The sequence below is a fragment of the Phascolarctos cinereus genome, unplaced genomic scaffold (genome assembly GCF_003287225.1).
Source record: "Phascolarctos cinereus isolate Bilbo 61053 unplaced genomic scaffold, phaCin_HiC Scaffold_726;HRSCAF=1367, whole genome shotgun sequence".
Classification (NCBI taxonomy): domain Eukaryota; kingdom Metazoa; phylum Chordata; class Mammalia; order Diprotodontia; family Phascolarctidae; genus Phascolarctos; species Phascolarctos cinereus.
In genome coordinates this window covers 318,574,638-318,588,414 of record NW_027556098.1, presented here as the reverse complement: position 1 = coordinate 318,588,414, position 13,777 = coordinate 318,574,638, and the positions used below count along the sequence as shown (strand labels likewise).

Sequence of the window (13,777 nt, the reverse complement as noted above, 5' to 3'; positions counted from 1 at the left end):
TCAGGGAGCTCACAAATCAGTAGGAACAAGGAATAATCCAAGGTAGATTATAGCCTGAGGCAAAGGAAATAAAAGTCATTAAAAATCCCATGGAGGTTCAGAGGAGGGAGAGAGGTCACTGTGGGCTGTGGTGGTGAAGGAAAGCTTCCTGGAGGAGGTGGCATTTGAGCTAGACCTGGACAGGTGAATGAGATTTGGAGAGGATTGTCTTGTAGAATCTTCCAGAGCCAAGAACCTCAAGGGCTCCCTTAGAAAGCTTAGCCTTAGTTTAAACAGAAAAGCAGTAGGGTAATGAAAAACAAAATTTTGGAGTCCAGGGGAGATCAGGACTGCTTGTCTTCTTCTCTTCTTCTCCCCAACTCATGAAGGCTCCAGGACCAGGTGTGGGAGAATTTGGTAAAGGCCAGGACTGGGCATCCTGAATAAGGCCTGGGGAGGGGAATGGGGCAGAGGGGCAGGGAAAGATTTGATCTATACATGAACCAGTTGAACTTAACAGAAAGAATAAATGCTATGTTCCAGCCCCAGACTAAGCCTTATACTGAAGGCTGACCTTAGGACATAGACTGAGTCGATCTGGGCCCCAGGATGACCTCAGAAGCCAGATAGCCTTGATGGTTTTTGGACAAAAGGTAGGATATTGTTGAAGGTGGAGAAAGTGTAAATGGCTTTATGTGTCTGTATTCTGACTCCTGGGTCAGTCCTCCTAATGGGGAGGAAATATCTACTATAACTGTGGACCAGGGTTTCTTTTCCCTTTTTATGTCATGGACTCCTTTGGTGAAACCTAAGAAGATTCTACTTCTCAGAATAGTATTTTTAAATAATTGGAAGGAATGCTAAACTTCAGTTTTCGTTGTTGTTCAGTCATGTCTGACTCTCTGTGACACCATTTGGGGTTTTCTTGGTAAAGATACTGGAGGGGTTTGTCATTTTCTTCTCCAGCTCATTTTACAGATGAGGAAACTGAGGCAAACTGAGTGAAATGACTTGCCCAGGCTCACACAGCTAGTGTCTGAGTCCAGATTTGAACTCAGGAAGAGGAGTCTTCTTGACTCCAGGCCCGGCACTCTATCCACTGCACCAAACTAGATGCCCCTAAAAACATCAGTTAGAGATTAATGAAAATAAAGATGCATTTTTTCCAGACAAGTTCACAGACTCCATGAACTCCATGGACCCAGTTAAAGAACCCTCACCAGAGAAGGATATTTTAAACTCTAACCCTCTGTAGTCACATCATTTATTGTACCATGTTAATGCGTCATTGAGAGGTAAAGTAGTGGACTGAGAACTGGTCTTGGAGTTAGAAAGTCCTGAGTTCGAGTCCTGACTCCAACACACACTGTGTACGTGACCCTGGACAAATCCCTTAGGTCACCCTCTAAGAATTTAAGTTGCAGAGTATCTGCATTGGTAGAGGGGGGGGGGTTCCTCATTGGAAGTTTCCTACATTAATGAGATTGAGGTCTGGACCAGGGGAGGAAAAAGGCAGAAGGTGCAGAGAGGCTTAGTTGGGGTAAGGGAGAGAAAAGGGCAGGAATGACAAACTCCTGAAGGTTCTGGCCTGGGCCCAGCTTTTTCCTGTTGGGCTGTACCCCCAGGGCCTCCCATTCATCACCAGGGCTTAAGCAGAAAGGTATAGGGATGGGAAACCAAATGGACAGATTAATAACAAGAGGGCGGAACACCTCCCTGTTCCCCACCTCCCTGACCCCAGACAGGGCTGGACCTCCTCTGAAAAGCCCCAATTGTTTTCTCTGGGCAGAGGAAACTTACATCAGTCTGTACTTCCGCCCTGTGGATGCTGATGAGGGGTGCCAAGGCTTTAGGGCCTTGGGTGGGGGGCACTTCCTGCTGACGGAGCAGTCTGGGCAGCGTGCCCCACAGGCCTGGATGCTTGAAGGCGGCCCTCCAATGCTGGGGGGAGGGGAGTGGTTCCCCAATGTTTTGCTGTACCATTTTGTCTCTAGATGCAACTCACTCTACTTGGATTCTTTGAGAAAAATTACTCCTAGAATTTCAGAATGTTATATCTGGGAAGAATCTGAAAACAGGGAAGACTCTAGCACATAGATTTATAGCCAGAAGGGACCTTGGAGACCATGAGGTCCACACTGTTATCTTACAGAGTAGGAAACTGAGGCCCCGATAAGCCATGGCTTGTCAGGATGATACAGCTAGTGGGAAGTAAAGCTGGGGTTCAAACCCAGAACCTCTGACTCCCAATCTACCTTTCTTTCCACTCTGGCAGCCTGCCTGGGCGGCAGAGCGGCTGAGGGAGTGGACCTAGTGTCAGGAAGACCTGGTTTCCCACCCTGCTTCAGATACATGCTCTGTGACCTTGGACAGGTCATTTAACCTCTTTGTGCCTTAGTTTCCTCACCTATAAAATTAAACAAGAAGCATTTGAAGTGAGGATAATAATAGCACCTACCTCCCAGGATTGTCGGAATGATCAATGAGGTAATATATGTAAAACACCTTGCAAATGTGAAAGTGAGTCTTCTCTCTAGTTACCGTCAATCTGCTCTGTACTGCACTATCTTGTACGTCCCTAATCATTTACCTGTTGTCTCCTCCTTTAGAATGTAAGCTCCTTGAGGGCTTTCTTTGTATCCCAAGCACTTAGCACAGGGCCAGGCACATAGTTATGTGCCAAATCGATGCTTGTTGACTGGTTAATTGGTTAATAGATCATCTCTGAGGTGCAATGCCACTTTAAACACCATGATCCTCTGCGTTTGTGTAAGAGGCTATGTGAATATATTAGTCTGAGTAAGGATGTTTGTATAAATGTATCTGAGTGAGTGAATCAGTGTGATTATATATTAATGCTGGTTATTATTAATGTCAGTTATTATTATTACGGGCAGGTAGGTACTACAGTAGATAGAGCATCAGGCCTGGAGTCAAGAAGACCTAAGTTCAAATCTGGTCTCAGACACTTATTAGGTGTGTGACCTTGGGCAAGTCACTTAACCCTGTTTGCCTCAGTTTCCTCATCTTTAAAAATGAACTGGAGATGGAAATGGCAAACCACTGCGGTATCTCTACCAAGAAAACTCCAAATGGGGTCATGAAAAGTTGGACATGACTGAAACGACTGAATGACAACAAAATTATTATTCCACATACTTGTGTAAGCATTCACACTCACACATTCATTTCCCGCACATTCATTCACACTCAGAGACATCTGTTAGGCACCCATTCACATCTGCGCACACTTTGACAAATGATTACATTTACACAGGCTCACACAGATCCTAACCTCTAAAAAAACAGTCTTACTTATACATGTTTATACTTAACATTTACATTTACACATTCACGTGCACTCCTGTACGTTTTCACTCATGGTCACACATAAACACTGATTCACACACACACACACACACACACACACACACACACACACACACACACACACCAACCAATGAGTAAGGGTTCTCTGAGGTCAGGGAACTCAGGGCTTATCTTTGTCTCCCCTACAGCCCCAGCCTGGACACATAGGGGGTCTCAATTAACCTCTGTTGTTTGATTGCTATGTGTATGGTAGCTACAGTCTGGCATATATCCAGAGGTAGCCAGGGTATTATTGAAGGAGCTGGGTGGCATAATGGGTACAGTGCTGGATCTGAGTTCAAATGCTGCCTCAGATGATTTCTAGCTGGGTGACTGAGCAAATCACTTAAACTTCTCTCTGCCTCAGTTTCCTCATCTGTAAAATGGGGATAATAACACCTTCCTCATAGGGTTGTTGTCAAGTGAGATAACTTATGTAAAGCACTTACCCAATCTTAAGGCAATACATAATACATAACTATTTTATTTTTTAAAAAAGTTTTTATTTTTAATTTATATTTAGTTTTTCTCAGCTACATGTAAAACATCTATTTTTTAAAAATTTGAGTTCCAAATTCTCACCCTCCTGCCTTCCCCTCTTCTCTCCTTGAGCAGGCAAGCAGTTTGATGTAGATTTACTATAATTATTGTTATAGCTATTACCTTCTATAAATTTGAGAAGGAAATATTGATCCACAGTATACACCCATTCCTATAGGCTGTCCCTCTTGCCCTTCCCAGCACAGGAGCGTTCAAAATCGTAATCATAAGGAGCGGTTTTAATAGCAGTCGTTTCTGACACCTGGACATCAAGTGGAGGAGATGGTTTTGGTCCAAGAGACTTTTCCGATTTCAGCAACTAGACTCCCTAGACGTTCTGCTCCTGGCTCTGCCACTAACTCACTGGGCGATTTGGGGCCGGGCCTTTATGCTCTCTGGCTTCACCAGATGCAAAATCAGCGGGCTGAACAACTTGATCTCTATTTTTCTTTAAAACTGAGTCTTCCCATCTGGCCCAGGCTGAAAAAGTAGGAGCTATTCACAGGCCTTGATCACTAGGGAAGTCTGATTCATTTCTTCCCTGGTTGTTTCTCCCCCTCCTTAGGCAACCTAGTGCCTCTCCCCGCCCCCAACTCTCTGTTTTATTCCCAGAGGCTCACCATGTTGCTGCAGACACCCTGTCAGCATAACCCACTGGAGCTCAGAATCCCCGAGCTCAAGGATACACCAGCCTCAGCCTAACTGATGCCAGAGATTACAGACTTGCAGTATTGATCACTAAGGTCCCTTCCAGTTCTGAATCTTTGCTCCTATGACAGCAGGAAAGGCACTGATGTGTGAGCGAGTGGGTGGTGGTAAGGACTGACATTCATTATCTGGGTAGCAGGGAGTGCTCTGGAGACTTGGTTAATCTGACCGATTTCGGGGTTAGCATTAGAATGCTTGGTGGAAAGTTGAGGCTGGGAGGCTCAGGTCCCAGCACACACTGCTTTTGTTGACTTTCCTCCTCTTAGCTTTTCCATACTCATTGTGGTGTCTGAGGCATGGTCACAGGAGCTGTAGAGACAGGCCCAACCTGCTAGTTGGTTCCTGCTGCCACTGAACCCCCTTCTATTTGTCCACTTCCTCCCCAGTCAAGCACATACCCATGTGATATGATATATGATATAAAGTACAGCATGTAATAAGTAAACACCAGCTCCCATCTCTCTATGGCAGTAGAGTTTATGATACCCTTTCATTTACAACACTTCTGTGATGTAGGTAGTACAAACATGATTTTACAGGTCAGGAAACTGAGGTTTTGAGGAAGGAAGGGACCTGCCAGAGGTCACAGAGCTAGCACCACCTATCAGAAATACACATACTGAGTGTCCTGGTAGCTCCCGACACAAGGGTGGTGTAGCTACCAAGGCAGGGATGGCACTGGGGATTACTAATCTTGGGTACTTAATAACAGGTTTTCCACTCCTAGATTTGGAATACAAGTAGAGGTCCCTTGGACCTAGCTCTGGAGGGTTAGAGAAAGGCAGGCTTAGAGAGGCTAAGGAGGGGCCAACATTGACCTATACTCTTAGCTTTCCTACCCCTTTGCTGCTGTTCGGTCGTTTTTCAGTTGTATCTGACTCTTTGAGACCGTGTTTGGGGTTTTCTTTACAAAGATACTGGAATGGTTGACCATTCCCTACCCCAGTCCCCATTCGGTTAGGACCAGAGCACATAGGAGTACTAATTACTTCTCAATCTGTGAAAGGATACTTTCTCTGCATACTTGGTTTCAGGACCTCCCAATCTCTCACCTCAATACATCCTAGAGTAGGGGAATGGTTGTAGGTAGCTAGGTGGTGAGGTGGATAGAACACTGGATCTGGAGTCAGGAAGACCTAGGTTCAAATCTAGTCTCAGACACTTACTAACTGTATGACCCTGGGTAAGTCACTTAGCCTCTGTCTGCCTTAGTTTCCCCATCTGTAAAGTGAGGATAATAATAGCACCTCCCTCCCAGTGCTGCTATGAACATAAAATGAGATGATGTTCATAAAGTGCTTTGCAAACCTTAGAGTGCTGTAGATATACTAACTATTATAATTATTTATACTGGTATCGTTATAGAAAGGGAGCCAGATTTGGAGTTAATAGAACCTAATGCATGCTGCTAAGGGAAATCAGTAAGGTCCAAGGGGGTGACCCACTTCAGAAAAGAGTATATGACACAAGTTATGATCAGGGACAGTAAATCAGAGACCCTTCCATGTCAAGTCAGAGGTCACCAGAATCACAAATCTAACCGGAGAAATGGGAAGTAGGAAATCGAGTTCATTCCAGTGACTGAGAGGCTGAGGAGTCAGTGGGGAGTCTCTCAGGTCTAACACACTACAGAGAAGATCATGTTCTGTGAGGGGGAAGCAAGTTTGTCTCACATGACTTCCCCACCCAAGATATAGTGCTTTTGTACTGCTGTGACATGCTCCCCACGCCCCCGCCTCACTCCAATGCATTAATCCAGCCACGGGCCCAGACACCACCTTCCCCAAGAGGCTGATGATGACATCTGGAAAATGCATTCAGCTCCTTGGGTGGAAGGTGATTGGGACAGGCCTGTCAGAGACGGAGTTGGGAAGCTCTGATGGGTTTGCCAGATTGCTTTGAACTCCCACTGAGGACTGATCTCTTTGGCATTGTCTCTTGTGTGAATCATCAATAACTTCTCTCTGTCTTTCTTCCTCTTTGCCTGGGACATTTCAATGTCTTAATAATTCAAAGGTCAGTGATTGCATTCATTCATTCATTCAACAGGCATTTACTGTGTACCTACTATATACCAGGCATTGCAACATAATGGATAGAGACTCAGCATCAGTGCTAGAAAGACCTGGGTTCAAGGTCTGTCCCTACTACCCAGATCCAGGAAGCTTCATGAGAGCCTTTCTTCTTGGAGGTTACTGATTACCAGCTTTGGATGAAAGCATCCTAGGTTAACTTCCCAAGCGGTGAACTTTGTAACAGATGAGAACAGATGAGGAAGCTAGGAAATAGGGTGTTAGAGATGAAAGGGACTGAAGAACACAGATTATAACATATAGAAGGGTCTTGTAAGAGCATCTAGTTCAATTCCTTTCATTTGACAGATAGGGAAATTGAGGCACAGAAAGGAGGATTAATATGTCTAACATTATGTAGCTAGTTAGCGGCCAAGTCAGAATTGGAACCTAGGTCTTCTGATACATGGGCCAGTGTTCTGTTCATTATTCCATGCTTATAACAGCCCCTATTTCAACAGTTCTTTATTGTTTTGTTTTGGTTTTTTTTTTTGTGAGGCAATTAGGGTTAAGTGACTTGCCCAGGGTCACACAGCTAGTAAGTATCAAGTATCTGAGGTCAGATTTGAATTCAGGTCCTCCTGACTCCAAGGCTGGAGCTCTATCCACTGCACCACCTAGCTGCCCTGATTTTTTTTTTTTAAGGCACTTTTATACACATGTTCTTATCTGATTCCATAATGCCCCTGAGGTGAGGTAAGTGGCATAGCCCCATTGGGCAGATGAGGACCCTGAAATTCAGAGAGATGAAGTCCAAGGGCACAACAGAGCATCAGAGCCAGAGCTAGGAACCAGGACTCCTATGCAGAATACTCCTGGCTCCTCTTTGCCAAAGTTGTTTCCTCCTTTCATGCTGACCCACCTCAGATGTTTGTCTCCTTTTCCAGAGATGCCTGGCAGGAAATGGTGAATCAAGAGATCAAGGCATCCTTCAGCAAGGCCAGCCAAAGCGATGGCAGACCCAGAAGTTCCAAAAAGGCAGAACCAGGCCCCTAGAGGAGAAGATGCAGGCATGGGACATGGCATGTGGCCCAGTCTTGGAAAGCAGCTTCATTGAACCTGACCTCACCTCCTCCACAGTTCCCTGGACCGATGAATTATCTCTTTTATTCCTCCCTTGGTAGGAAACAGACAGCTCGTTAGCAAGTGCACTGCCCTGAGGCTAATTGAGTAGATTTTTTTTTTTTGTTATTATTAGCTGAGTCCTCAAAGAGATTATCATTATAATATTAACAATTCCCACATCTACAGGACTTGGTTTAGAAAGCCATCTCCCACATCAACCCTTGAAAAGAGGTAGTACAAGGATCATTATTTCTACTTTGCAGATTAGGAGACTGAGGCTTGGAGACAGCTCAAGGTCACACAGCTAGTAAATGTTCGAGCCAGGACTGGCCCCCAGGTCTTTGGGTGCTAAGTCCAGTTCTCTTTTCAAAAACCAAAAAGCATCCAAGACCATTTGCAGATGGCCCAGAGCACTGACCCTAGTACTAACTAGCACTTGGGGCTTTGACTACTACAGATTCCTTTGCTCCAGAGCTCAAGGTAATGAAGACACTACAATCCAGAGGTCAAGGGGGCTTGCTCTAACCACACCTATCAGGTTTCTTTCCAGGGACTGTTGGGTTCTGATGCTAGAGTATCAGTGAAGTCAATTTTCTCTCTTGAATCCTCCTGCCTAGAGACATAGGGATGGACTGACTGACGTCTCATCTGCTCTACCTCAAATAACTCTTCCTTACTCTATGTTGCCAGAGTTTCCCTTAAATCCCTCTGAAGACCAGCACTGATTATGTCCCTATGCTGCTTACCTTGCCTAGTGGGTACCATCCAAAGGCCTGCCAGTCTAGGCTCTCCACAATCTAACTTCAGCCTGACTTTAACATTGCTGAGAATTTAGCACCCCTACTTTCCTGCCACCGGGCCTTTGCTTCCACTCTTCTCTATGCCTGGAATGCCTTTCCCCAAAATGCTTTCTGCTGAAGTACTCTCTATCCTTCAAGTCTCAGTGCAATTACAGGGTGTCCCAAAAGTCTTGGAGCCATTTCCCGTAAGACATTTGGGACACCTTGCACTATCTTCTCCATGAAGTCTTCATTGATGCTCTTCAGCTGGGAGTGATCCCTTCCTGTTGTATCAAATCCCACCCCTCTCCCCAGCCCTGTGACAACATCTCTCTTTGTCTCCTTGTGCCTGTTGTGTCCATTTCTTTCTTTCTTTCTTTTTTTGGTAAAATGAAGCACTTTGTTATTCATTTACCTTAAAATTTAATATGCCTCTATACACAACTGTGAGCTTTGGTCAATTACCATGTCTTATTTAATCTTTGTAGCTCTCTCAGCACAGAGCACAGAGACCTTGTAAGTGTAAGTTTGCTGACTGGGTGGAAGGAAGGAAGGAAGGGAAGGAAGGAAGGAAGGAAGGAAGGAAGGAAGGAAGGAAGGAAAGAAGGAAGTAAAGAAGGAAGAAGGAGGAAGGAGGGAGGGACAAAGGAAGTAAGAAAGGAGGGAAGAATGAGGAAGGGAGGAAAGAAGGAAGGAAGGGAAGAAGAGAGGAAGGAGGGAGGAAAGAAGTAAAAAGGGAGGAAGGAGGGAGGGAAGAAGGAAGGGAGGAAAGAAGGACAGGAGGGAGGGAGGAGAAGGGAGAAGGAAGGAAAGATGGAAGGATAAATTCTCATGTGCTGTAGGGGCATAGGGCTCCCCAAACACCACATGCTGTGTGCTTGCTGAGCTTTTATCCATCTGAGGAGGGCAGTGGACATAGAGTTATCATGATATAGAAAAAGGGCTCAGCCATTACTTAGCTATGTGACCTGTGTGACTGACTTGTCCCTGTTTGCTCTTTTGTCTAACCAGAGCTAACTCTAGATGGACTCTGAGGGCCTTCGAGGTTTAACATTCTATTCACCTTCTTGAAATCACTTGCAGCCAATGCCTTCATCTCCTTTCTCTCCCATCCCTCTCAATATGACTTCTGCCACAACCATTCTACTCAAGCTTCCCTTTCTAAGTGATAAGCCCATTAGACTTTTTTCAGGCATGGAAAATTAGAATGGCCTTCTCAAAGGCCTTACCACTTTCACTCTGCCCTTCAACTCCAACCTATTCTTTTCCAACTCAGATTTATCTTACATAGGACTAGTCATATCACTCTTCTGCTCAAAATCATTCGGCAGCTTCCTATTGCCTTTCAAGTAAAGTTCAGACTCCTCTATCTAGCATTCGATGCCCTCCCCAAGCTAGTGACCACCAACATTAACTCATACTTTAGTCCTTTATTATCATCTACCATACAATCAAACTGGTCCACTTCATCTCCTACCACTGTGACTTTGCTTCAGCTGTTCCATAGCTTTATAGGGCCCTCCCTACCCTTCTTTGCCTGATAAATTTTTACTCAAATTTTACTTTAAAGCACAACTGAAATACCTCCTCTTCCAAGAAGACTTCCCTGACACCTAACTAGTAAGGCCAGTGTCCCTCAAGCCTTCATTCAGCTCTTGAACCCATTTCTCAAGTAATACTGTGGATTATCGTATTCTGTGTCTGTGGTTTTTCTTCTTACTAGATTGTCAGCTCCCAGAGAGCAAGGACTGTGTCTTCATTTATATTTCATCACAGCTTGTAGCACCAAGCACACAACTCTGTAAAAAGAAGGCACTTAATAAATGTTTAGTGAATTGAATTCACTGGAGTGGTCGTGTCTTTGGAGAGTTTAGGGGGTGAATGGGATCTCTTCATGTAAGCCAACCTTGACAATGTAAAAAAAACTTCCCAGTAGTGTCTCCTTCCCTGCCTCTGTGCTCAGAGTTATGCTGGTAAATGTTAAACAACCGACTTTAAAAAAAAAAAAAACAAACCCTATACATGAGACACACTTTTCAGTTAAGTGCATTATTCACATTTTCTCCATCACTTTATTAAGTCTAGACTCTAGATAGTCAACAAAAAATAAATAAACCCCTTATTTGTAGCATTTGCTTATTTCTGGCACCTGATGCTGATGGGATGCTCACTACTGGGTCTACTTTGTTTCCTGTTCAATGACAGAAGGAAGCATGAGAAGGAGAGAAAAAAATCTGAACATCCTTTCAGCCAAAGCACCCAGTGCTCATTTATCTTCTCTTGCCATTGCCATATATGTCCTATGTCCAATTATAAATAAAGAAAATAAAATTTGTGTCTGGTGTGATCAAAGCTGGTGTGCTTAGAAATTTGAGAAGAGTTTTGATCCCTTTAGAGAGACAGGAGACACATCTCCTGCTTTCAGTGTAGGGTGGCTAAGTGAAGCCAGGGAGTAGAGGACCTGGTTCCCATTTGAAAAACCTACATGCAAGTGAGACACAATCACAGCCCTAAGCAGGAACAAGTTTCCAATAAATAGAGGAACTTCTAAGTAGAGAGCTGTAAATGTTTATATATAGCTCTGGACTGAATGGCACTTGAGGCAGATGAGGGATGAGCCTGGGCAGGACCAGCTTCCCATGGGGCTACCCTTCATAGGACTTTGAGGAGGTGTGCCTCATGATTTAGGCATCTAGGCAGTGCAGTGGATAGAGTGCCAGGTCTGGAGGAAGTGAGACTCCTCTCCAGGTTCAAATCTGGCCCCAGACACTTACTAGTTGTGTGACCCTCGTCAAGTCACTTAACCTCTGTCTGCCTCTGTCTTCCTCATCTGTGAAATGAGCTGGAGAAGGAAATGGCAAACCACTCTAGTACCTTTACCAAGAAAAAACCCAAAGGGGGCCATGGAGAAGCAGACATGACTGAAAATGACTGTGATTTGTTATATGGTCGCATTCTACCCAGGATTTCTACCCCTCCAAAACCTGAAACCTGTATGCTGTTTTATGTCCTTTGTGAGGTACACACACACACACACACACACACACACACACACACACACACACACACACACACACACCAGTCAGGATTTCTTCTTTTTCTGACTAGGTTTCACTAAAGCCTTTGATTGTTTAAGACATGGAACAAGTTTCTGGGTCAGGATCTGAAGCCCTGAGAGTCTCCTGGTCTGTATGCAGGAAATAGGGGCATGTGATATAGTATTAACCTTATGATTAAATGACCTGGAACACAGTCCGGAGTTTTCCACTGAGCAGTTATGTGACCTTGAGTAAAGTTAAGGGAGATGGCCCCTCAAGAATTGAACTTCCTCTTCTTTAAAATGAGGGAGTAGAACTAGATAATTTTTAATCTTCCTCCCAGCTCCAATAGTCCATGTTCTAAAGTCCTTACCAGCTCTGCAGTTTGTATTAAGGTCCCTCCTAGACAAGTCAAGTCAACAAGCATGTATGAACCAGTCAGTAAACTTGTGTTAAAGTGCCTACCATATGCCAGGCACTGTGCTAAGCACCAGGGATACAAATAGAGACAAAAGATAGGCCCGGCCCTCGAGGAGTTTATAATCTAATGGAGGAGATAACAGTCAAACAACTTCCAAACAAACAATCTATAATAGGCTAGATTAGAGGGGATCTCATAGGGGAGGCACTAACGAAATTCTGTTCCTTTCTAAAGGCCATCCTGGCTCTGACAATCTATGGTCCTTTCTACCTCCAAAGTTCTATGCTCTTAGGCCCCTTTCAATTCTGACAGTCTATGATTATATATGGAGGAACTGAGGTGAAGGAAGGGGAGGGTGGGTTTCTGAGGGAGATTAATCTGTATTGGCTCACAGGAAACAGTAACTTCTGACTTAAAACAACAAAAGAACCCCTCCAAGTTGGCTTCAGACATCAAAGAGCTTTCACTGAATCCTTCTTCTGATGCTTGCCATGCAAACAAACCCCAAACACATGGAACTGATTTCCCAAAGATGCAGAGAAAGAAAGGATGAGAGCCAGGGTAGGGAGAAGAGGGAAAATTTAGGAGCTAAAGAAAGTCTCTCTCTCATCAAAGAGCTTTTGAGATTTCACTAAACCTTGAGCATTGGGAAACTTGCAAGAGATACCCTCAGACTGATTTTCTCTAGACATAAACGTCCCTGGCACCCTTGTGTGTGTATGTATTGTGTTCCTCTGTGCTTACACATGTAGTTGAGTCACTGTGTGAAGACAACAACAATAATAATAATAGTAGTAGTCATTATTCTTATTATAGGATTCAGGATAAGTAATTTTGGGATTATGGCATCCTAATCACAGATAAATAGGAAGAACATATTTAAAGCCGCCAACACCTACAAAATATCAGTCTTAGTGAACACTTTCAAAACTGTAAAACTGACCATGGCAGACTTGGAAAGTACCTTCATAAAAACTTATGCAATATTAACAAAACACAGGGTGTATCCCTTTAAGACAGCTATAGAAAGATGAACTTCTCTTCCAGCTATGAATCTATGTTCCTTGCATCCTATGAAAATAGATGGTGACTCTTTTTGGAAATTCTTATTAAATTCTTCATATTTCCTTAGCTCTTCTCCTCATCCTTGACTCTACAATCAGTTTTTTTCTCTTGTGGGGGGGGTGTCTTTTTTTTTTTTACAAATACCCATGATAAGCACTTGACCAAGTATTAAGTTTCTTATCACCTATGAATGCACAATTAACCAAACAATCATCTCTTTGCCTCTCCAAGGAGAACCAATGTACCACTTAGCTGTGAATTCTTTTTGTCTTGTGCTTTTCTTTATTGTGAAAATAGCAATAGGGATGGAGTTCTGCTCTTCCAATAACGTGCCAAACGGATAAAGATTTTATGTTTAGTGTAGCAACAATCAGTTGGTCAATAAACATTTATTAAACCTTTACTATGTGCTAGGCACTGTGCTAAGGCTAGGAATACAAATACAACCTGAAAGAAGGATAGTCCCTGTCCTCAAGGAGCTTACATTCTAATGATGGAAGACAACACAGAAAAGAAAGCTAAAAGGGGGAGCTGATGTATTAGTATTAGTATTAGTCCTTACCAGCTCTGCAGTTTGTATTAAGGTCCCTCCTAGACAAGTCAAGTCAACAAGCATGTATGAACCAGTCAGTAAACTTGTGTTAAGTGCCTACCATATGCCAGGCACTGTGCTAAGCACCAGGGATACAAATAGAGACAAAAGATAGGCCCTGCCCTCGAGGAGTTTATAATCTAATGGAG

At 43.8% G+C, this 13,777-nt stretch overlaps 1 protein-coding gene across 1 annotated transcript in view; it reads left to right on the top strand.

The window, feature by feature from the left end:
• Positions 1–7,664, top strand: part of LOC110210716 (guanylate cyclase D-like) — a 56,478-nt gene extending 48,814 nt beyond the window's left edge. Inside the window, 1 exon segment of the mRNA XM_020989808.2 lies at positions 7,556–7,664. Within this exon segment, the coding sequence (XP_020845467.2) occupies positions 7,556–7,664 (109 nt within the window).
• Positions 7,665–13,777: the final 6,113 nt, after the last annotated feature.